This window comes from Arachis duranensis, chromosome 4 (genome assembly GCF_000817695.3).
Source record: "Arachis duranensis cultivar V14167 chromosome 4, aradu.V14167.gnm2.J7QH, whole genome shotgun sequence".
NCBI classification, from domain to species: Eukaryota; Viridiplantae; Streptophyta; class Magnoliopsida; order Fabales; family Fabaceae; genus Arachis; species Arachis duranensis.
In genome coordinates, this window is record NC_029775.3 from 25,198,092 (window position 1) to 25,223,797 (window position 25,706).

Genomic DNA, 25,706 nt, shown 5'->3' on the forward strand with positions numbered 1-25,706 from the left:
TTATTTGAATTCCAATAACTCTAGTCTTTCCTTGAGAGTTAACTAGGACTTGAGGAATCGAATTGATTTATCCACTTGACATACCTTCATAGTTAGAGGTTGATCAAGTGGGAGTAATGAATAATTCTCCTCATAATTGATAAGGATAACTAGGATAGGACATCCAATTCTCATACCTTGCAAAGAGCTTTTCTAGTTATTAGTTTATTCTTTTTGCCATTTACTATTTTTGCTTCTTATCTCAAAAAAACCCCAAAAATATACTTTTCCATAACCAATTTTAAGCACACTTCCCTGCAATTCCTTGAGAGACGACCCGAGGTTTAAATACTTCGGTTATCAATTTTATTAGGGGTTTGTTACTTGTGACAACCAAGTTTTTGTACGAAAGGATTCTTTGTTGGTTTAGACGTTATACTTTCAACGAGAACTAATTTGTAAATTTCTAGACCGCACAAAAGTCCGTTCGTCAACCTTATATCTTATATATTTGGCACCGTTACTGTTCATACCCTGACCCGAGCACTAGGCCCGAGTCGGCAAAAGGTAAAAGGGCCGACCTCAAGGAGAGCTCTCTCGCCTCTGCCGATATCTTCCAATAAGGGCGGACGACCATCAAAAGGCCCAAAGAGGCCCAATACAGCAAGGCCACCACCCACTAGAAGGCGGTTACCAAAAAGATAAGATCCTACCAATGGATATAAGATAAGATAAAGATCCTCCCCTCCAAAGGAGGTCATCAATCTCTACAATAAATACACTGGAGCCTCCAGGTATAACTCATACTCTAATCCTACAAAAGACTTGCCTAAAGCCCTTGCTAACTTAAGCATTAGAGTCTCTTGCAGGTACCACCACCCAACCCCCACGAGGAGCTCGGATAGACGACACCTCTACACTAGTAGATCGGAGATTGACACCCGAAGAAGACCCAGATCTCACGTCCGGTCCAAACTCAAAGTTTCAGATAACCTTCGGAACATTGGTGCCGCAGTCGGGGACCCTGGAAGTCATCCCACACCATGGCAGACAACTAACCAGAGGACGGCCACATCGCATCCGAATCAAGGGATGGAGCACGGAAAGAAGACCACAACACTGCACTACCCCCACCAGGCCACGATAGAACCAAAGAAAACCCACTCAGACACAAGACATTCTGAAAAACAAAAACACCCCCATACTATAGACATACTGAACGTGGTGCACGAGCAGCAAGATCGTCTAAAGCAGCTCAAGCGCGAGCATCTTTTCTATCCTTTCCTAGTGAATTTGTAATTGAATCATTAAGTTTAATCAAGATTTAAATATCTTTTAGGCACTATGGATGGTACTTTGAGTTGTGTACAATTCTGTTTATATCAAGTAGCATTCGGATGGATTTGATGGAGTTTCTATAGAAAAAGAGAAGAAAGTGAATGATGTTGTCAACTCTGACCTCCTTGCACTCCAACTGAAATAACTTGAGTTACAAAGGTCCAATTGACGTGATTCTAGTGGCATTAGAAAGCTAACTTTCAGAGCTTTCCAGTGATGTATGATAGTGCACACTTCTTCTCTAGCACACTCAGCCATATTGGCTCCTAACTTGGCTTTTTCCAAGTTAGGCGCCAGAAGAAGAACAAAGCCTCCAATCGCTGCTACCAGGGTGGCGCCTAACTTTAGGATTCTGAAGTTAGGTGCTAGTGATCATCCCAGCATCCAAGCCATGCTATAAAAGTGGTGCCTAACTTGGGTCTCCCAAGTTAGGTGCTAACCCAATGAATCAAAGTGGTCCCATTCGTTCAAGGAGTAGCATGTGAAGATCTTTATTAATTTTTTTATTAAACTTTATTTTATATAAAAATAGAAAAAGATATTATTTAGTTTTAGAAAATATATTTTACATTATTTAGGATTAGATATAAAAGGGGAAAAGAATCAGCCCTTCAGACTCTCTTATCTTCTCTCTGACCTCATTCCGCACTTTACAGTTTTTCAGAATCCTTGTTTTCTCTTTGTGCCATGAGCAACTAAGCCACCACTATTAAGGTTAGGAGCTCTATTTATTGTATGGATTGATAATATTACTCTTCTATTTTAATTCATGTATTGATTTCAATTTCAAGAATTTGTTTTCGTTCTTCATCTTATGAATCTGGGTGGAACGGAAGTATGATCCTTATTCTATTTGAGTTCTTGTAAACGTTGGAAAAGCAATTTACTTGAACAACAACTTGAAAAAAATTTCTCCTAAATTTCTAATTATCTGGACTTAACGGAATACATGACATATAATCCTCTTATATTCGGATAATTAGGATTTTTGTGGCACATAAACTAGTTTTGAACTTAACCCTCTAATCGGAATCAAGTGACCAAGGAATTGGCGGTTGACGAAGGTTGGAGGAGACTAAAAAGGTCTAAGGAATTAGAGTTTAGTCACATATAATTTTCCATGAATTAAATCTTGCATGATTAAAGTAGTTGATAAGAAAAGTTAATCCGGAAAATAAACATCTTTGGAACCTTAACTGTTTTACTCATATATTTCACAACCCATTTACTGCTTGCTTTCTGATTCTCTGAATTTACTGTTTAATGCAATTGAGATCCAAACACTCTTTTCTGTTTGTCTAATTAAGTAAATCATTCAATCATTGTTGTTTAGTCCATCAATCCTCGTGGGATCGACCCTCATTCACTTGAGGTACTACTTGGTACGACCTAGTGCACTTGCCGGCTAGTTTGTGGGTTATAAATTCTGCACCAGCCCGCACCACACGAACAGACCGCAAGACTAGCCCCTCCAAAGATCAAGACCCATTCACAAAGAAATCATGAAAGCAAAGGTCCACAAGAATTTCAAGCCTTCCAACATAGATCTCTATGACGGGTCGTCCGACCCAATGCACCACCTTAGCAACTTTAGGAGCCGGATACACCTCACCGAGGCCTTTGACGCAACCCGTTGCAAAGCTTTTCCAACTACCTTCACCAAGACAACTATAAGGTGGTTTGACAGCCCACTCCCAAGGTCAATTACCAGCTTTGACGACCTCGCCAAGAAATTCCTGGCCAAGTTCTCCATTCAAAAGGACAAAACCAAGCACGCCACAAATCTACTAGGAATCAAGCAAAGAGACTGGAAAAGTCTTCGACAATACATGGAAATATTTAATAAATCATGCCTGGAAATTCAAAACCTCCCTACTGAAGTAGCCATTATGGGACTGATCAATGGCCTAAGAGAAGGACCCTTCAGTCAGTCCATATCTGAAAGACACCCCACCTCCTTGAACGAGGTGCAGGAGTGAGCAAAGAAGTACATTAACATGGAAGAGAACTCCCGATTAGGGGAGACCTCCAAAACTAATTTCCCCTACCCCTCCCGAGATAGAGACAGAGAATCAAAAAATAAGGAAGAACCAAGCATAGAGAAACCTAGAAAGTACCACAACTACACCCCCTCCAGATATCCCTAGTAGATGTCTACAGGGAAATATGTCACACAGAGAAAATCCCACCACCCCGTCTGATCAAACACAAAAATGGAGGAAGTCTGACGGAGTACTGCAAATACCACAAACTCTACAGACACCCTACCAATGAATGTTATGACTTGAAAAATGTCATAGAGAAGTTGGCCAGGGAAGGACGATTGGACCAATATCTAGCGACAGAACAGAGGACCCAAGAAAAAGAAGAAGGGATGAAGAGGGAGGCTGGACAAAACAGCCTTCTCACACTCGGGAGAGGCATATCCACATGATCAATGGAGGATTCACAGGAGATGGGATCTCAAAGTTGTCCCACAAAAAGCATCTTAAGGAGATATACCACGTTGGGGAGGAGAGTCAGCCATCTGACCTCCCTACGATCTCTTTTACCAAGGAAGACACCATAGGTATAGCCCTAGGATATGACGACCCAGTGGTAATCACCATCATATTGGCAAACACCAACCTCCATCGAACTCTGGTTGACCAGGAGAGTTCGGCCGACATCCTATTTAAGCCTGCTTTCGACAAGCTCAGGCTCGAGGAAAAAGAGCTAAAAGCATATCCTAATAGCTTATTCAGATTAGGAGACACCCCGCTCCAGCCCCTAGGGTACATCTCACTACACACCACCTTCAAGAAGGGAATCCGGTCAAGAACACTAAGCATCGACTACATTGTAGTCGACGTGTACTCATCGTATAACGCCCTCATAGGGCGAACAACTTTAAATTGACTTACTGTGGTTGTCTATACTCTACACTTATGTATGAAATTACTGGCCACAGAAGGCATAGCCACCATAAAAGGGGATCAGAAGCTTGCAAGACGATGCTACAATGAAAGTTTAAGCCTGAAAGGTGGCCCCGGAGGGAAGGAGGTTAACACCATCGAACTCGGAGGAGCCCGAGTTCACGAGGAATTACGTCTTCAGCCTAAAGGCGAAATTGAGGAAGTCTAAATCAGAGACACTCCCAAAAAGACAACAAGCATAAGAGAAAACCTAAAGGGAGACTTGAAAGAACAACTCATTAAACTCCTAAGGGAAAACTTTGACCTCTTCGCCTAGAAGGCCGCTGACATGCCTGGCATAGATCCCGGCTTGATGTGCCACAAACTGCCTGTATACCCCAGATCCCGACCAGTACAGCAAAAGCGTAGAAAGCTCAGTCCGAAAAGGCCGTAAGTCATGGAGGAGCAAGTACAAGCCTTGCTAAAGGCAAGATTCATAAGAAATGTCAGATACCCACTTTGGCTAGTCAACATCATACTCGTATAAAAGCCAAACGAAAAGTGAAGAATGTTCGTCGACTACACCGACCTCAACAAAGCCTGCCCAAAAGACCCCTATCCTCACCCAAGCATCGACACTTTAGTCGATGCATCCTCAGGTAACAAATACCTCTCCTTCATGGACGCCTACTCGAGATACAATCAGATACCAATGCACAAACCCGATCAAGAAAAAACCTCATTCCTAACCCCGAAGGCGAACTACTGCTACGTAGTAATGCCATTCGAGCTGAAGAACGCAGGAGTCACATATCAGAGGTTGATGAAGGAAAGTGATTAAGGAACTCAAATAGAACTATCCCTAAAGTTTGAGTTCCCCGCTTCAAACAACCAAGAAGAATACAAAGCCTTGCTGGCTGGCTTAAAGCTGGCTAAAAAGGTCGGGGCACGTGACTCACCATCTGCAGTGACTCGCAGGTAGTTACCTCACAGATAGATGGAAGCTACCAAGCAAAAGACCCTACCATGAAGAAATATCTGGACAAAACCAAGGAGCAGCTCGAGAGCTTTAGTGAATATGAGGTCCAACACATACCCCAAGAACAAAATGTCCGAGTTGACGCCCTCTCAAAGCTAGCTAGCACCAAGCCAGGGGGCAATAATAGAATCCTCATCCAAGAAACCTTACAATGCCCATGAATCTCAAAAGAAGAGAAGATGTTTAATATATCGGACCGAGAACACAGGTGGATGACCCCTATAATCAACTACCTCAAGTTCGAAACCCTCCCCATGGAAAGGAAAGACGTTAAAAGGCTCATAAGGGAGGTGCAACACTACATTCTAGTTCAGGACGTCCTATACAGAAGAAGGATCTCAACACCCCTCCTAAAATGCGACCCAAGCTCTGACACAAAGGAAGTCCTGGAGGATGTTCATAGTGGCATGTGTGGTAATCACCTAGAAGCTCGGGCACTATCCAAAAAAGTTATCTGAGTTGGCTTCTACTGGCCGACCTTGCAAAAGGAAGTGGCCGAGTTCGTAAAAACATGCCCTCCATGCCAAAAGCACGCCAATTTCCACATAGCCATACATGGAGAGCTCATCAGCGTCACCTCACATTGGCCGTTCGCAAAATGGGGACTCGACCTCTTCGGGCGATCCCCCAAAGATCAGGCTAAGTCAAATTTCTTATAGTGGGAGTAGACTATTTCACAAAGTGGATTGAAGTAGAACCCTTAGCCACCGTCACTGCCCAGGAAATTCGAAAGTTCCTATACAGAAATATTGTCACAATGTTTGGGGTTCCCTACTCCATCACCATGGATAATGGAACTCAATTCATCAATACGGGTTTCAAAAACCTAGTGGCCGACTTGAAAATCAGGCGCCAGTTCACCTTTGTGGAACACCCACAGGCCAACGGACAGACGAGGCGGCAAATAAGGTCATATTGGCTGGGCTAAAATATCGACTACAGGATGCAAAGGGAGCTTGGGTTGAAGAGCTCCCCTAAGTCCTATGGGCATATCGGATAAGGCCCCATTGCACCACAAGTGAATTGCCTTTTCGACTGGCCTACAGAATGGAGGCAATGATTCCTATCAAAATAGATGAAGGATCCCCTTGGGTCATGTTCTACAACGAGGAAGTAAACCCCCAAGCACAAAAGGAGAAGCTCGACCTGCTTCCAGAAGTTCGAGAAAGATCTCGGATTAGGGAGGAACCGTCGAATAGCTCTAAGGCACAACAAAAAGGTAATCCAAAGAAGTTTCACCGCCAACGATCTCATCCTCATCCGAAACGACATGGGGACACAGAAGTCAGGAGAGGGGAAGCTGGCCGCTAACTGGAAAGGTCCATACCTGGTAGTAGAAGTACTAAGGAAAGGTTACTATAAGGTGTCTGACCTAGAAGAGCAGGAGCTCCTGAGGTCCTGGCACGCCTGCAACCTAAGAAGGAACTATAGCTAAAAAGCCTTGAACCAAGGTGCACTCTTTTTCCCAGCCAAAGAGTTTTTTAATGAGGCACCAGGTCAAGGACTAAAAGGCACCCGAATCACAGGGTAACCAAGCATGTATAGAAACTTCCATCTCTTGAATTTGGTTTTAATAAAAATCGACTATTCCTCAAAATTTTCCTACCCAGGCGCATTGATTTATGCTCGAAAAAATGCAAAAATCATTGTCCGACCAGAGAAGGTTGACAAGATAAAGCGACGAGGTCCGAATTAATGTGAGAAGTTTTTAACGCAACCCGTACAAAGCGATCTGCTAACATATCAGATCAAAAACGGGGTTGCAAAAATAACTTAAAAGTTTGACAGATTGAAGTCGGATTACTAAAGGAAAACTAAAAGGAAAAGCCAACCCAACCTCGACTCCCGACCACGAAAAGGTCGGAACAAAGCCGAGAATCACAAATCGCCAAAGGGCCTACCCAAACCTAGGTAAATCCTTAAGGCGCTACCAAGAAGTCGTCCGACACGACTAAAGTGCAAAAACATGCCCCCAAAAGGTCAAGCCCGGCAACCAAAGGTAAAAAGTTCAGGAAACCGAACGTTACCCAGAAAGCCGCCAAAGTGCCTGCGCGAACCTAGGCGAAACCTCAAAGAAGCCACCTAAAAAGTTGTCAAAAACAATTAAAAGGCAAAAGGAAATCAAATTCGAAGGCTTAACCAAGTGACCAAAAGTGAAAAGTTCACCATGAACATCACTCAAAAAGTCAAGCAACTAAGACGGCAAAAGTTCCCAAAAGTTAAAACACTAACTAGAAAGTTGCCCAAAGCAACTAAAAAGTGTCTTAACTACATATTATTACAAAAAATGTTCATCAAGACCCACAAGTCGGGCCACAATGAAATATAACTTAAACTGTTCATAGAAAAAGGTCATAAAAGGTAGAGGTCACAAAGGGTCAAGCTTCTCTCCCCTGTGGCTACATCTTGAGGAGGGGGAGGGATAATCATAATTGAAACTGCCCTTATAACCCTGAGGAGTCCATATTTTCTGATATATTTTGGTTTTATTTGAGTGAATTTCATCACTTAAACCCACATTTATTCACCCAAATAGCATAAATTGAGCCTAAATGTGAAAACATGCTATTTTGTGCTTATTTTAATCACGTTTATCCCACTTTTATCCCATTCTATACCTTGATGGTTTGATGAGTGATTTCAGGTGTAATAGGTTGGAATGGCTTGATGAGAGTGGAAAGAAAGCATGGAATTGGGAGAAAACATGAAGAAATCAAAGGAGAAGCACACATTGGAGTGTGCGTGCGCACAACCTGCTGTGCGTATGCACAGGAACCACAAAGCCATGTGTGCGTACGCATAAGAAGAAAATCAGCATGTGTGCGTACGCACACACCTGTGTATACGCATAAGTCCCAGCGCGTGACCCACTTAATGCAAATCGGTGAGGGTGATTTCTGGGCCTCCAGTGCCCAATTTTAGGACTTTGTGAAGCTGATTCTTCCTATATCTAAGAGGGCCTCACTCCATGTGAAAGTGGGGGAGCAATTAGGGTTTAATTTAACATAATGTAAGTTCTTTTCTAGAGAGAGAAGCTCCCCCTTCTCTCTAGAGGGTTCTTAGTTAATTTTCCTTGTAATTTCTGTTTTTAATCATTGCTTTCATCTAGTTTCTTCTATCTTTCTTTGTTTTATTATCTTAATTTCTTTAGTTTATCTTGGTATTTTCTCTATTTTTGCTACTTTTATGTATTTGCACTCTTTGTTATTTTAATTTACATTTAATACAATTTGATGTTTCATGCCATTTATTGCTTTATGGAGTTGCTATCTTTATTTTGCAATTGGTAGTTGTAGCTTTTATTATTTCTTGTCATTTACCATGCTTTCTTTTCATGCCTACCAAGTGTTTGATAAAATGCTTGGTTGGGTTTTTGCATAGTTTTTCTCACTCTTGGTTGAGAAATTGTATGGGTTGGGTGAACTTGAGTGGTGGATGTCCATTCCACATTGTGTGAGGATTGTTAATTAATTTGGTTTTCCTTGACTCTAAGTGACCCCTTAGTGTTGACTTAGGACTTAGGAATTGAGATTAATTATCCCTAGTTGACTTATCCTCGATGTAGGGTTGACTAATTGCATGTTAAGTTACCTTCTTGCACTCTAATTTCTTGCCTCTTTCAATCAACACCCCTTATTCCCTTATAGCCAATAATGACACTTAATTGCACTCCTAGGAAAGACGACCCGAGGTTGAATGACTCTCGGTTTAAATAAGAAATATTAAACTTTGATGTTTGGGATTTAATTTGCCGGTTTGGTCTTTACTTCCAAACTAGTGCAAAATCTCATTCATCAAGTTTATTTTCTCATTTAAGAACTCCACATCAGGGCCGCTTGCCATCAACCACCACATTGTCCATGCTAAAAAGGGTGAGGTCAAGATCGGGAGCTAAGACATGAACTTAATCTCTCAAATTCTCATACATCCCAGTCATGCCATTGACCACATGGCCTTGCAACTCGGCATAGTCATCATAAGCCGATTGAAGCTTCTTCTTAAGCTCCAAGACCTCTCCATAAGTACGGGTATAACTTTCCCCAGCCCTCTTCCTCATCTCCTCCGCCAGCATAGACGCTGCCTTAGCCTTAGTGGCTCAGGATTTCTCCTACTCCAGAGATAGCTCCAGCCCAACATTCTTCACCTCTAGTTCGGCCCTTAAGCCATCAACCCTCTCAAACTCGGCCTTTGCACTCCCCAGGAAGGCACTGGTGGCATTGATCGAAGAGTTCCTAAATTCCCTCGCTAAGATGGCATTCAGGTCAGCCATCTAGATGCAATTTCAAGACATATATTGGAAATGGTTAAGGATGGAAACATCATCAGTAGAGGTGAAGGTGTGGGGAACAATGTGTTCCTCACTCCAAGCTAAACCATCGAACTCCTTATCATTGACAACAGTTGCGACAGAGGTCTTCTGCTTCTTAGGAGCTAGTCCGAGAGAAGAAGGGGAAGAAGTAGCACCTAAGCTTGCCAAAGGTGGGTCGGGAAGAACCACGCAGACGTCGGGAGTAAGAATCACTTTTCTCAGACCCTAAGGGCCCGCACCCGACTTCTTGGGAGGAAGATGAGAAGAACCCTCACCAATCACCTTCCTCTGGAGATTCTGGGCAGCCACAGTCTTCTTAGTCTTATGCAGAAACTTTATAGAGTCAGAGCTCGAAGCCATCTCTGAAAACAAGGAACATGAGAGTCATCAAAAGATACAACTAAGAAGAGAAACCAAAAGAGCAAGAGGTTGGGCACTGCCTAACTCGGATCGGAGATGGCTGGGATCCCCTAAAAACTTCTTCGTATCCAAGTGAGGAGCTCAACCCCAGTGCTCCTCCAACACACCCACAAATGCTTGCTCCACCTTGTCTAAACTCTTTAGTGTATACTAAGCTACTACTGGGTTCTGTTGCCACCAAAGGGGAAAGAAAGGCTCATCATTCTCATCCAAAAAAAAAAAGATGGACCTTATCTATAGCTCGAACCTTAAAGTAAAAGTTTTTAAAATCATGGAAAGACTAGTCAAAGATAGCAAACACCTTCCTACCCTGGTTAGCTCGGAAAGAGATCCAAGAAGCCTTCTTCTTGGTCGACCCAGCTTTGTCAAAACAAACAAATATAAAAATAGGCTAAGAGAAGGACGAACACTTAACTGCTGACACAAAAGCTGAAAAATCTTCATAAAGGTCCAGGAGTTAGGATGAAGCTGAGTAGGAGCAAGATTACAATTTCAAAGGATCTCAGTTTCAAACTCGGTAAAAGGGAGGGTAACACCCAACTTGGTAAAGAAGCAATCATAAACATAGAAGAACGGAGGCTCAGTCCAACTTAGAGGAGGAAAGCAGACTCTCTCCTCGGGATCGGGGGCGACTAGCTCATAATCCTTTTCATCCTTCCTATCCCTACAAACCCTATGGAACCTCCTAAACTTCTCACAGTATTCCCGATCCTCCACTGTCACATAATACAAAACTATAGAGTCTAACCAATCAGCTATACCAGGAAGAACTATCATAGACATTTCAACAAGGTTCTTACGAGACATATATGCTACACCTACAAACAAATAAAAGACAAAAAGCATCACTACAAGCAACTCGGCCAAAGAGAAAGGAAATCAGAAAATCCCAACGGCAACACTCAAACCAATAAAAGGGTGCCCCAATCTCGCAGCATTAGCGTCGCGACACAACGGCTCCCTTTGGAGGCAACACAGATCTAGATAAATCACAAAGATGAACATATAGAAAACCCCATTGCCCAGCACAATCAATAAAAATAAAAACTTTGAAGAAAAAACGAACACGTAAAATCACCAAAAACAAGCAAATGAACAAAAGAATATATCGTTGGAAAGCTCTGAAAGTTTTCCAATGTCGCTAGAATCACATCAATTGGACCTCTCTAGCTCATGTTACTTTGGTTTGAGTGCAAGGAGGTCAGGGTTGACAGCATCATCTACTTTCTTCCTCTTCTTCTACAGAAACTCCATCAAATCCATCCGAATGCTACCTGAAATAAACAGAATTGCACACAACTCAAAGTAGCATTCATAGTGGCTAAAAGATATTTAAATCTTGATTAAACTTAACCATTTGATTGCAAATTCACTAGAAAAAGATAGAAAAGATGCTCATGCATCACAACACCAAACTTGAATTGTTGCTTGTCCACAAGCAACCAAAACTATTGCAAACTTAGTATATGAATTTGCATGAGAAGTGAGTACTCAAGTAAGCCCATGTCTCTTCTAAAAGTGGAGTTTATACACTATAATTATGAATAGTTTTGGCATCTCACTATCCTTTGAATCAGAGGAATGTCACTGTCATTTAGAATTAGAATCTGGATAATATTATGAATTCTCTAGCCTTTTTACCTTGGGTTAACCCTTGAACACAGCAAATTTTCTTTCATTCTCTTTTCTTTGGTGCTTTGTACCTTGAGCCTAGCCGTGACTTTAAATGTTTTGTCTTAAACTTTATTTGACACGAAAACACCACAAGCACTTGACTGGTGAGGTCTCTTTTAGTTCTGATTTTTCCTTCAGTTGCTCCCAGACAGCAGTGCTCAAAACCTTTGGCATACTCTGTTAAATGCACTTGATCTCGACTCATAGTGCTTTGCCTCAAGGATTACTTGACACAATTACACCACAAGCATATGACTAGGGAAACAACTCTTTGAGCTTTTAATCATGTCTGACCTCCCTAGTCATTGATGCTCAGAGCCTTGGACCTTGCTTTTATTTTTCTTTTACTGTTTCTTTTGCTTCAAGAATTAAGCTTTTGTTTACTTCAGAGAATTCATAATAGTTCTCTAAATTCTTGTTCCTCATACATCAACATCCTTTGATTCAAATTCAAATATGCACTGTTCATATCATGCATTCAAAATCACAGATAGTACCACCATATTTAGGTAAATAAGACTACTCTTTGATATAAACTCTATTTCTCATGCAATACATCACTTCTTTTCTTTTCTTTTTTGATTCAAGCTCAGTGAGTAGTACATGAGACAATTTTTTTTACTAAAAGCAAATAACAGAATAAAACTAAATCTAAGAACTAAAAACACTAAAGATTTTGTAGGCAATCAAAACAACAAAAAAGAGATGACAACAAAATAAGACGGAAGGGAAAATGGAATGAAAGAAACTCAATCACCTCGGTTATGCTGGTAGCTGTCTCATTCCTCTGGCTGTGCTCCTCCTTGAAGAACATTCATCTCCCCATGGTGGCACTGTTGATAAGGTAAACAGAGAGCACACCCAACAATACCAAACTTAAAAGTTTGCTTGTCCCCAAGCAAAGAAAAACTCCAGGGTGTCAAAATATCCTTTTAATTGCTCCTGTTCATATTCTAATCATTCTGCATGACCAAAACACATGTAAAATAAGAAGAATTCTAAAAAAATTGAGATAAAGTAATTTAAAACAAGAACTAAAATAACTATAATGCTAAAATCAAAATAACTATAAAATTAAAACCAAAGTAACTGCAAAACCAAGGGTACTAATAGTTGGGTTGCCTCCCAACAAGCGTTTCTTTAACGTCACTAGCTTGACGGTTGATTGTTGCTTTTTCTTCCTCTTCTTCCAGTTAGTTAAGAGAAATGACTTTAGTGGACATGAGGAGAAAAATGATGCCCACCAAAAAATAACTCCCATACAACTCTCTGATTCATCAGGACCAAGGAAAGTATATTCAAGTGTTAGGGGAGAAGACTTCAATTCAAATGTGGGCAATGTATTTTTATTTTTCTTCTCAGGAGTTTGCATGCATAGAATCAAAGGGACTTGTATGGCTTCCTCTGAAATTATTGGATTGTGCAAGCATGGAGTGTGCATGGCTTCCTCCTTTGTTTGTGTATCTTCCTTCTTTGTTTGTGCATCTTCCTTCTTTGTTTTTTCATCTTTCTCTTCTTTTATGTGTGAGAGTGGAGAGTTCTCTAATCAACTGGAGTATGAACTCCATTGATTGATTTCCTCACTTTCTTTCATAGGATCTTACATTGTATCTCTTGGCAAGGAATTTGCTTGTTCTTCTTCCTGGAGCTTGATAATCAACTCCACATATTTCTCTATATTTTTGACACTCATCCTCACATCATGTATGCATTCTTTCATGAGAAGCTCAAGAGCTTATGGTTCTTGATATGAATAAGGAGATGGTGACTCTTGATATGAATAAGAAGGAGATGATGGTTCTTGATAAGAGTAAAAAGAGGATGGTTCTTAGTATGAATAGAGAGATGGTGGCTCTTGATATGGGTAGAAAGATGATGATTCTTGATATGGATAGAGAGGTGGTGGTTCTTGGTATGAATATGGAGATGGTGGTTCTTGATAGTTGAAACATGGAGCACTGAAGTTTCTTTGGTTATGACTTTGCCAACCAAAATTCGGGTAATTCCTTCATCCACAATAATAAGAATCACTCCTTGGGTGTGAGTAGTAACCCATGTGATCTCTCTCCATTATTTTTCCTTAGCACAAAATACCAAACAGAATTAAATGCACCATGTGGTAAACAGGCAAGCAAAGAAGAAAGAACAAAAGAAAAATAAAATAAAATATAAAAGAAAATGAAAATAAAAGAAAAATAAAATAAAGAAAATAAACTGGATAATTAAGAAAATAAAATAACTAATAAGAAAAAAGGAGTATAAAAGTTAAATCATAGCATGCATTCAAAATCACAGATAATACCACCATATATAGGTAAATGAGACTACTCTTTGATATAAACTCTATTTCTCATGCAATACATCACTTTTTTTTCTTTCTTTTTAGATTCAAGCTCAGTGAGTGGTACATGAGATAAATTTTTTTTACTAAAAGAAAATAACAGAATGAAACTAAATCTAAGAGCTGAAAGTACTAAAGATCATGTAGGCAACCAAAGCAACAGAAAACAGAAGACAACAAAATAAGAACAGAAGGGAAAATAGAATGAAAGGAACTCAACCACCTCAGTTATGCTGGTGGCTGTCTCATTCCTCCGGCTGAGCTCCTCCATGAAGAACATTCATCTCTCCATTGTGCCACTAATGATAAGGTAAATAGATAGCGCACCCTGCAACACCAAACTTAAAAGTTTGCTTGTCCCCAAGTAAAGAAAAACTACAGGGTGTCAAAAATTCCTTTTACTTGCTCCTGTTCCTATTCTAATCATTTTGCATGACCAAAACACATGTAAAACAAGAAGAATTCTAAAAAATGAGATAAAGTAATTTAAAACCAAAATTAAAATAACTATAATGCTAAAATCAAAGTAACTATAAAATTAAAACCAAAGTAACTACAAAAGCAAGGGTACCAGTAGTTGGGTTGCCTTCTATCAAGTGTTTCTTTAATGTCACTAGCTTGATAATTGATTGTTGCTTTTTCTTGTTCATACCCTGACCCGAGCATTAGGCCCGGGTCAGCAAAAGGTAAAGGGGCAGACCTCAAGGAGAGCCTTCTCGCCTTCGCCGACCTCTTCCAAGAGGGTCGGACGATCTTCAAAAGGCCCAAAGAGTCCCAATACAGCAAGGCCATCGCCCACTAGAAGGCGGTTACCACAAAGATAAGATCCTACCAATGGATATAAGATAAGATAAAAATCCTCCCCTCCAAAGGAGGTCATCAATCTCTACTATAAATACACTAGAGCCTCCAGGTATAACTCATACTCTGATCCTACAAAAAACCTGCCTAAAGCCCTTGCTAACTTAAGCATCAGAGTCTCTTGTAGGTACCACCACCCAACCTCCACGAGGAGCTCAGATAGGCGGCACTCCTACACCAGAAGATCAAAGATTGACACCCGAAGAAGACCCAGATCTCACCTCCGGTCTGAACTCAACATTTCAGGTAACCCTCGGAACAGTTACCATAATGAGAACCTCTGGTTCTCATACCATATGATGTTGTTTTTCAGATGCAGGTCGCAACCCATCTTGGTGAGTTTGTGAACATGGTGATAGAGCAGAGGATGGTTTCTCCTTTGTTTTATTCTACTTTATTTTTGTTGTAGTTACTCTTTTATCCTTTGTATTTATATAATTTTATTGCCTTAGAGGCTTTTGCTTTAACCTTTGAGAGATAGAAAGTAAGCCTTTTATAAAATTCTGTTGCATCTCTTGACTAGTCGGCCTAAACTCCGCAGGCTATGACTAGTTTCTTTTTGTATATTATATTTATATATATCTTGTTTACTTTAATTATTACCTTGTGTATCCTGGAGCTATCCACAAGGTTATATATGTATATATTATGTTTTGTATCTTTTTGTGCCAACGCATTCAGTTATCGTGTGTGAACGCTTCGCCCTTTGTAATTTCGTTTTATGCGACTTTGAGTTTTTATTCCTTCATCGGGCTTCTAGTATTACTACTTCTTTCTATATATATATAGTATGGTATGAGCTTTAGAACTTTCGTGACACTTTGTTATCCTTTGCTTTACGACTAGAGGTAAGGTTTAGGGTAATTAGGTGTTACAATTTGACCACTCGATACTAATCACTTCTGCAAATACTGTAGTTCTTCACACCCTAGATTATTGCATCTCGGCATTTGACTCTGTGGCTGACCTGAAGCTCTACCCCACCATCTAAGTTGTAATTCTCTTTTCCAGTGATGGAAAACGAATATTTCTCATGCATGACATCCAGATCTAATGTATGATAGTAACTTGGTACATCTGATAGCGCCAGAATCGGGTGGGAGGAGGCAAGACATAGTGCACCACTGTCTCGGCCAGCGTCTCTGGTACAAAATCCTCCTCCTCATCATCTTCAGAAGAATCACTATCGTTGCTATCCGTAACGTACTCTTTGTCGGAGTCTTTCTCACCCACCTCCATGTCTTCCATTGTACTGGGAACACGAATCAGTGGTGGTGCAAGAGGTGGGTCATCCTGCACAAATGTCGAGTGTGCAGAACCACCACCACCAACATCACCAACCTCGGCGGAAAGCTCCATTACTTGTTCCGATATGATTCTCCCAAGGATGTCGAACATGAGCCGCACATGCTTATCACCCTGGAGCCAAAATAGTTGAAATCGGAAAACTCCATTACCCAACGGTACTAGCAACCTATATCCCACCCTTCCGATCTCTCTTCTTCCTGTATCACCAAGGTTGCTCAATATCAAACTTTTCAACTCAGATAACGAACTTATGCGCGAGTGCACAATATTAACGTATTCTCACACTCAAATATCACCCCATTGTTGTTATTTATCATACGACAAGTGGGGTACACATAGACAACTAGATATCTGCTATTACTAGATATTTTTGCCTACTTTTTGTAAGAAAAACGGGAGAGAAGAAGATAATAAATGTATGTGGAGAATGTCAAGGGTAGCACATTCTTTTATAATAGTTCAAAATTTGTCTTACTATATCTCGTTTATACTGTAAATGTATTAGTTTAACATGTATCTGTAAACGAGATAAGTTTGCACGTATCTCGTTTACACTGTAAAGGAGATATACACGTGTTATATGCACATGCCTTACTCGTTTACCGTGTAAACGAGATACGCACAAGCTTATCTTGTTTACACTGTAAACGAGATAAGGCTGGGGACGGATTTTGATAATAATTTTTATAATTATTTATTTTAGTGATTAAAACATTTATTTAATTTATGAGGGCTGCTACACATACAAGTCTTTTTGGTATACAAGTTCATACAAGTTGGCACAAACCCAACAAAAATAATTCTCAATTTAGATTGTGTGTAAACACGCGCTTTCCTAACTCTTGAATAGCATAAACAGTTCTTCTTCTTCAATCAAAACCACAATGCTCAAAATTCAAACAAGGATCAAAATCTCTTAAAATTCTCACTAAAAGTGAAGGAAGTTGCGAAGCTGAATTCAAAAAGAATTATGAGAAAATGAAATAAGAAGATGAAGAAGAAGAAGCATCAGAAGATGAGGAGAAGGAAGCGGAAGAGTTTTGAATTATGCAAAACTTATCAGCACACATACACCAAAAATTTTTAAATAATACACTTAAATATCTTCGTGTTACACCGAAATTTACTGCAACAGAAAAATGTTTCCTTTAATGCTGTTTTTTTTCTTCTTCTTTGTTTGATTTTTTTATTTTTATTCTTGTTAAGAGAGTAAAACAGGAAGAAACTTGAGAAGGTAAAACAAAAACGAAAAGATGAAATAAAAAAAGAAGAAGATGGTGATGATGATGAGAAAAAAAGAAATAGCAGAAGATGAGGAGGAGGAAGAGGAAGAGTTTTGAATTATGCAGAACTTATCGGTATAAAAACACCGAAAATTCTTAAACAATATACTTAAATATCTTCGTGTTACACCGAAATTTGCTGCAAATACAGAAAAATATTTCCTCTAATGCTATATTTTTTTTCTTCTTCCTTTTTTTCTTTATTTCTTTCTTTCTTTTAGTTGAATGAATGTAAGTTCATCCTCTTCCAAGTAATTTTGTAACATTATGTGTTTCTTCTTCTTTGGTTGATTTTTTTTGTTTTTATTCTTGTTAAGAGAGTAAAACAAGAAGAAACTTGAGAAGATAAAACAAGAAAAAAAAAGATGAATAAGAAAAAAAAGAAGAAGATGATAATGATGATGAAAAAGAAGAAAAAGCAGCAGAAGATGAGGAGGAGGGAGAAGAAGAGTTTTGAATTATGCAGAACTTATCAGCACACATACACAGAAAATTGTTAAACAATACACTTAAGGAAAAGTATAGGTAGACAATGAAAATACTAAACAATGTGAACAATGAATATATCGAATGTTCATTTCACTAGGTACGAGGATGGTTATTTTAATATTAAGATTTAAGTGTACACTTAAATATCTTCGTGTTACACCGAAATTTGCTGCAAATACAAAAAAATATTTCTTTAATGCAGAACTCTTACATTATATTCAATTTGAACCATCAACAATGAACAACAATTTTTATAAACAAAAACAATATTATTCACCTACAGAATCATAAACTACTAACGAAAACATTAACTAGAATCAAGCCAAAGTCACTTTATTGGATTTAAAACAATAGTCAACTTCGTTCTAGTTCAATTGACAATCTGAATTTGAATTATTCATTATCTTTAACAACGAGATAACTGTTCAAAATTGATTTTAGAGCTTGATTTTAAAAACATAAAGAACGAATGAAGAGAAACATAGAGAACACATAGATGGAAGAGAACATAGATCGTAAACGTTGAGAAAATTCAAAAAACGGAAATAAAATTCTTTCGAAAAAGACAGTTCTATATTCGCGCGTTAATTGAATAATGGATTAAATAATGACATGGAAAGTGAATTAGATTAAAGAGACTTGTATGGACTTATATGAAATAATAACTTATACGTAGAAAATATTTGTTAATTTATTTAAATAAAAAATCTCAAATCTAAGGGTATTACTCATAAATCATAACAATAAAAGAAACAAACAAATATCTATCCTTGTTTGCGTTTTGCATACTCGATTACTGGATGTTTGATCCGCACCAGACACCACGGATCATTCAATCCATTGTTTCTGACTGTCTCTCATTCCCATTCTCACTTGTTCCTTCCTCATTTCTAGAACTGCAATTGCTTCCATTATCATCACTTCCTCTCTCTAAATTATGGAGGGTACCCTCTTCCCCAATAGGCCAGTGTTACCAGCGCCACCAAACAAACCCACAAGGCCTTTGAAATCGAAGCCAACAACACTTCTTCCACCTCTTAACCCTCCTCCGCCGCCACCATCTCCGCCACCATCATTTCAATTGGATTCTCTTCTCCATCACTTGCAGAATCTCACTGCTGTCACTCCAACTCAGAACGACATGACCCATTTCCCTTCTTTACAGGTACTCCTTGATTCCTCTGAGAGAAAGCAACCCAATTCAGGTTCTGACCCCAGGATTGGTCAAGACCATATCTTTGATGCAAAGTTTGAATTTTTATCTGAAAAGGGTAAGTTGATGCTCAATTCGATTGTTGGGTCACCTTTGCGTCGCTTGAATGATTTTTTTGATTCTGCGAAATTTGAGTTGCTTGAAGTTGATTTGACAAGCCTGTTGAGGGCTTTGGACCTTTCTGGGAATTGGGAAAGGGCCATTTTGTTGTTTCAGTGGTTATTGTTGAATTTTGGGGATGAGAGTTTGAGGGTGGATAACCAGCTTATTGAAATTACGGCTAAGATATTAGGGAGAGAATCGCAGCATTCGATTGCATCCAAACTGTTTGATTTAATTCCTGTTGAAGAATACTCTCTTGATATCAAGGCTTACACCACTATTCTTCATGCATATGCTCGCACTGGAAAGTATAAGCGAGCTATTTATATCTTTGAGAAGATGAAGGAGAGTGGTCTTGATCCTAGTTTGGTCACTTACAATGTTATGCTTGATGTTTATGGCAAGATGGGTCGTTCCTGGAGTAAAATCTTGGGCCTATTGGATGAGATGAGAGACAAAGGGCTCGAGTTCGATGAGTTTACGTGCAGCACTGTGATCTCTGCTTGTGGGAGAGAGGGCATGCTAGAGGAAGCAAGGAAATTTTTCGCTGAAATAAAATCCAATGGCTATAAACCGGGAACTGTTACTTATAATTCGCTGCTGCAGGTGTTTGGAAAGGCTGGAGTTTATGCAGAGGCGTTGAGCATCTTAAAGGAAATGGAGGATAACAATTGCCCACCTGATGCTGTCACTTACAATGAGCTTGTGGCAGCATATGTAAGAGCTGGGTTTCTTGATGAAGGTGCCGGTGTCATAGATACAATGACCAGTGGAGGAGTAATGCCAAATGCTGTTACTTACACAACCATTATAAATGCATATGGTAAGGCAGGGAATGAAGACAAGGCGTTAAAGTTGTTCGCCCAAATGAAGGAGTCGGGTTGTGTCCCTAATGTGTGCACATACAATGCGGTTCTTGCAATGCTAGGAAAAAAGATGAGATCAAAAGACATGATTAAGGTTTTCTGTGACATGAAGTTGAACAGATGTGCTCCTAATCGTGCTACGTGGAACACCATGCTTGCTGTGTGTGGTGATAAGGGTAAGCACAATTATGTCAACCAGGTTCTAAGAGAAATGAAGAACTGCGGATTTGAGCCTGATAAAGACACATTCAATACGTTAATTAGTGCATATGGTAGGTGTGGATCCGAAGTTGATGCTGCAAAAATGTATGGGGAAATGATTAAAGCTGGCTTTACTCCATGCGTAACAACTTATAATTCTCTTCTAAATGCTCTTGCAAGGCGAGGTGATTGGAAAGCAGCTGAATCTGTCATTCAGGACATGGCGAAGAAGGGCTTTAAGCCTAATGAAACCTCATACTCGCTTTTGCTTCATTGTTATTCCAAGAATGGGAACATCAAGGGCATAGAGAAAGTTGAGAAAGAAATCTACAATGGCCAGGTATTTCCCAGTTGGATGCTTTCAAGAACACTTGTCATAGCATATTCCAAGTGCAGGCACCTTAAGGGAATGGAAAGGACGTTTCAGCAACTGCAAAAGAATGGATACAAGCCTGATTTGGTCATAGTTAATGCCATGCTCTCTATGTTTGTTCGAAACAAGTTGTACGATAAGGCGCATGAAATGGTGCATTTTGTTCATGAAATCGGACTGCAGCCGAATCTTGTTACCTATAATAGCTTGATGGACTTGCATGCCCGAGAGGGCGAGTGTTGGAAAGCCGAAGAATTGCTCAAAGGAATCCAAAGCTCGGGTCATAAGCCGGATGTTGTGTCTTATAACACTGTCATTAAGGGGTTCTGCAAGCAAGGGCTCATGCAGGAGGCTATTAGAGTCCATTCGGAGATGACCGCTAACGGAATTCGACCGTGCATCTTCACATACAACACATTTTTGGCAGGCTATTCAGGGCAGGGGTTGTTCAAGGAAGCAGAAGAGGTGATTATGTATATGATTGAACACAATTGCAGGCCAAATGAGATGAGTTACAAGATTGTTGTTGATGCTTATTGTAAAGCAAAGAAATATAAAGAAGCAGTGATCTTTGTGTCAGAGATTAAGCAGTTTGATGACTCTTTTGATGACCAATCTGTGAAAAGGCTATCTTCTTACATTTGGGAGATTTCAGGGTCTTGACTTTGTCAATTTTCCCTCTCAAATTTTTTTTTATTTTTTAACACAGTTCAAATTCTAGCCTGTTGGCAACTCCTTTTGTACTATAAACTTAATTAATAATAATTACATTAGTCATTAGTCCATAAAAAATAAGGCATGTTGTGCTTTACATGTACATTGAATCTATTGCAAGTATATGAGGACGAACAAAAAATGGAGATAAACATAAGATTAAAAATAGTTGTATTCTGCTATATTGTACCCAATTTTAGATGAACAGAAAATTAGACAAATTTTATTTTAAAAAAGGAATTCTTTTACCTCTTTTTGTATTTGTTTCCTTCGAGGCGTAGGTGAATAAGTTCAGTTTGCTTTCTCATGTTTGTTTGGTGAATGCTGATGCAGGCCATGCAGTGAGCAGTGCTGCACCAACTGCACCATCAACATCAATTATGAGAGGGTGTCTAACAATACTGGTAAAGTCTTCAATTTTGTTGGATATCAAAGTGAGAGAGACGGATGTGCCACTTGATCACGATGCTAAGGTAGTTTCTGAAACAAAATGGCAATCTTAACGTTGACAGAAAAAAAAAATATGAAAAACTGAAATCAAAGTAGTCTGAGTTTCGTAAGTGATAAGTTTGTCTTCGGGGAGACAAGTTCATACCTTTCAAATTTTAGGTATATGTACAGAACTACAAGATTTTGGGAGAACTATCACTTCAAAAGTTAGTTTATATGGTAAGAGAGTCTAAAGTCTTATAAAATTCTTTTTTTAAGTATTGGGCCCTGATGTATAATTCTTTTTTAGGTGTTAGGTCCTACAAGACTCATAACATAGCATCGCCTTTAAGAGCCGGCATTCTAACGGCACCATTCTGCAATACTTCACTTGGTCTTTTACTGGTCAAAATTCTTCGTAGGTAGTCTTTTCTAGTTGACCGACTCTCAATGAGAGTGCCAATGTAATAAACTACAAGACCTTAAAAAAATATCACTACAAAAGCTAGTTCATATGGTGGAAGAGTCCAAAGCCTTACAAAACTCTTTGTCAAGTGTTTATCCACGATATGAGACTCTTAGATAATTCTATGAGATTCATTACCGTTTATATTTTTTCTGAAAGAGAGGAGAGGTATGTGTTAACTTAAAAAACTAATGTAATATGATTTAGAGTAGGGGTGGCAACGGGGCGGGTAGGGGCGGGTTTTTGCTCTACTCGACCCCACTCCACCGTACAACAACTCGCATAAAACTCGTCCCACTTTTACCCGCGCGTAGTAAAATGTTGAACTTTAACCCGACTCTGCGAGTACCCGCCCTACCCCTACGTGCCCCTATAATTATTAAAATCCAATAAATTAAATTAAATTTCAAAATTTATATAACCATCATCACATAAATAATATAAATTAAACTAAAAATGCCCTGCCCCTCCCAAAAACCCGTCCCGCTAAAAACCCGCCCCGATGCGGGGTGGGTACCCGCGGGTTCGGGTCGTATTCCCTAATTTAGAGAGATGATGAATAAAAAATTATTTTTATGATGAGTCTTAATTAAGTTTTTAAAATATTACTAATAGGTCAAAAGGACAAATAGGTCCTTCACTTTTTGGTACACAAACATTTAAGTACTTGAGCATTTAAAAATACATTTAAGTCCTTAACTTTTTCAAAATCTGGACATATTGATCACTCATGTTCACTTGGATCTGTCAGACTTAACGAAAAAATCAGACATGACTCATGTTATACTGACCTGGTTGATAGAGATGCACACGTGAGAGAGTTTTTAAAATTGGACAAATTAAACTCAGAGATTGATATGTCAAGATTTTGAAGAGGTCAGAAACTTAAATGTATTTTTAAATCCTCAGAGACTTAAATGTCTGTGTACCAAAAAATTAGGGATTAATTTGTCTTTTTCTCCAATTTTTTTTTAAAAAAGGACCACATAAATTTATGATACCACCAACACAAATATAAAAAATATATAGATTATTTAGGGAAATATTTTAAATAAACTACCAAAATTTTGAACAAATAACATAACATGAAAACGAGAAAAAGATAAAAAAATATATATTGAGATAAAAAAAAAAGAAAAAAAATAGGTCAAAAGAAAAAAAAGAGAACACTCATGATAGAAAAATGACTTATTTATATAATACTCTTCTATAATCTATACTTTAATCTTTACGAGTTGCATAATGCACCATTTATTTTTAAACCGTGACCATGGTAATATACTAAGAGGGCAACTTACTCGCGGATAGAGATGACAAATAGAGAAATCATCCCGTCTCGTCCAGCCAAAAACCCTCTTTTTGACGGGCTGGCCCATCCTGCCCCATTTAAGGAGGCAGTTCTAAAATCTTTTCTCGCCTTGTCTAATGACAGGTTGGTGGACTTGGTCTACTAAATCTCTTTCTTTTACTATTAAATGTTAAAAAATGTATATAATTTCATAATCATTTCGATAAATTTATAATTTCTAAAGACCCTTAGATGGAGTTTAGATCCGCGACGGATTAGTCCTTGATCTATTGGGTTGGAGGATACCGTGGGCAACAAAAAAAAAGATATAAAAAAATTATAATTTCTAAATTTACAAACATTAAAGTCTTTATAATTATAAATATGTAATACACATAATCATAAACTAAGTTTTTTGCAAAAATGCTCCTGGTAAAAAAAGGCACTAGGCCCGCAAGAGAAGCCCCCGCCCTGCCAAAGCCCACGGCTTAAGCAGTGTGAGTTAGACGGACTTTTTAAGTATGGCGGTCTCATATTTTCAGCCCGGTTTGCCTTTTTTGGCGGGTTACGTAGTCCACCCCGACGGGTTTACGCCTGTTGTCACCCTACCCGCGCCGCGGATGTTGTAACACCCTATCACAGAGAGCTTTATGCCTAGGACGTAAATCAAAAGTAGTGAGATGCTATAACCTCTAAAGCAAAAATACGTAAATAGATTTATATGAAAAATAGTTTAACTAGGAGCCTTAGAAGAAAGGATGATCAAAACAAGACTGAAAAGGCGTCACACTCGAAAGGCGATAGGATAGACGGCTTATACAGAGATATATAATATATATAACTCAAAAATAAACCAAAAGATAAACATAATTCCTATTTCTCCAAGTCAACTTCTAAGAGGACAAAATACGAAATTCAAGGTGGAGAATCTATTACATATAAAAAAATAAATCAAATACAACCACCAAGTTTCAAGATAGTTCTTCGCTTCCAAGAGTCTCCAGAATGCTCAGTGTGGTGCTTCGCGTCCTGCGTCTGAATACAGTAACATATGTATGGAATAAGAACCGGAGGTTCTTAGCATGGTAATGGTGCCCACATAAATAAGATATAAGGTCGTGGAAATCCAGAGACAATCCTAGAACTCCGACATTCAAATTTTAAAACTTAGAGAATAAGCCAAACTAGATTTTGGGTATATAATCTAAGGTTTTCAAGTTTATAACTTAAATCCTAACTTAACCCTTTGAATCCTGCTTCCTCCAATCCTTCAAAACAGCCGTGAAATAACCCTCGTCACTCCTCCACCAGATAAAGGGCATCTCAGTTGCACAGACAAATAATACAGACAAAGAAATCACAGATAGAATGCCGTTACAGCAGATAGAGCATATAGCAATTAAGCAGAGATAATCAAATAGGCAAACCCAATTATGGCACATCCAAATAAAATAAACAAATGCATATGATGTATGCATGTCCTATAGCTAATGAGCTAATTTGTCGATTATACAGCCAACCCGATTTGTCCGGTAGCTAACCCGTGCATTATCTCTCTATTGCGCACAAATAACTCAGCAAATCGGCTGTCCATTAGAGGGAGAGTGACCTGTCACCATTAGAGAAAATATGTGCCCTGTCACCATTAGATGGAATAGGTGCTCTGTCACCATTAGAGGGAATAGATTCCCTGTCACCCTTACAACCAGAGAGAAAACACAAGCATACTTATCATCAATCATCCTCTCATTCACCGTTACCCATGCCTCATTAATTCAGTTAATACTTTGAAAAACCCTTCCAAGTATCCTCCTCAATTTATTTAACATACTCATCCTCATTCCAAGGTATAAAGGCTCACTAACAGACCTAAAACAAGTGTAAAAGAGGTTTGGAAAGTTAGAGGATTGGTTAAACATTCAAAATTCTCATTTTTTTTGGCTAAAACAGGGAGCTCGCGTACGTGGGACTATGTTCCCGTACGCGAGAATTCAAAACAAGGAGAGTGCTCGCATCGCGTGCGTACTCTCGCGTACGCGAGCTTTCAAAATTGGGTTCCGCGTACGTAAGATTACAAAATAGTGAGCATAGCTCGCGTCATGCATGCAGGTCGTGTACG

At 39.1% G+C, this 25,706-nt stretch overlaps 1 protein-coding gene across 1 annotated transcript; it reads left to right on the plus strand.

The window, feature by feature from the left end:
• Positions 1 to 18,697: 18,697 nt before the first annotated feature.
• On the plus strand, positions 18,698 to 21,556 carry LOC107483811 (pentatricopeptide repeat-containing protein At2g18940, chloroplastic). Its single transcript, XM_016104430.3, has one exon. It carries the CDS (start codon positions 18,873 to 18,875, stop codon positions 21,351 to 21,353), a length of 2,481 nt encoding a protein of 826 aa, XP_015959916.1. The 5' UTR covers positions 18,698 to 18,872; the 3' UTR covers positions 21,354 to 21,556.
• Positions 21,557 to 25,706: the final 4,150 nt, after the last annotated feature.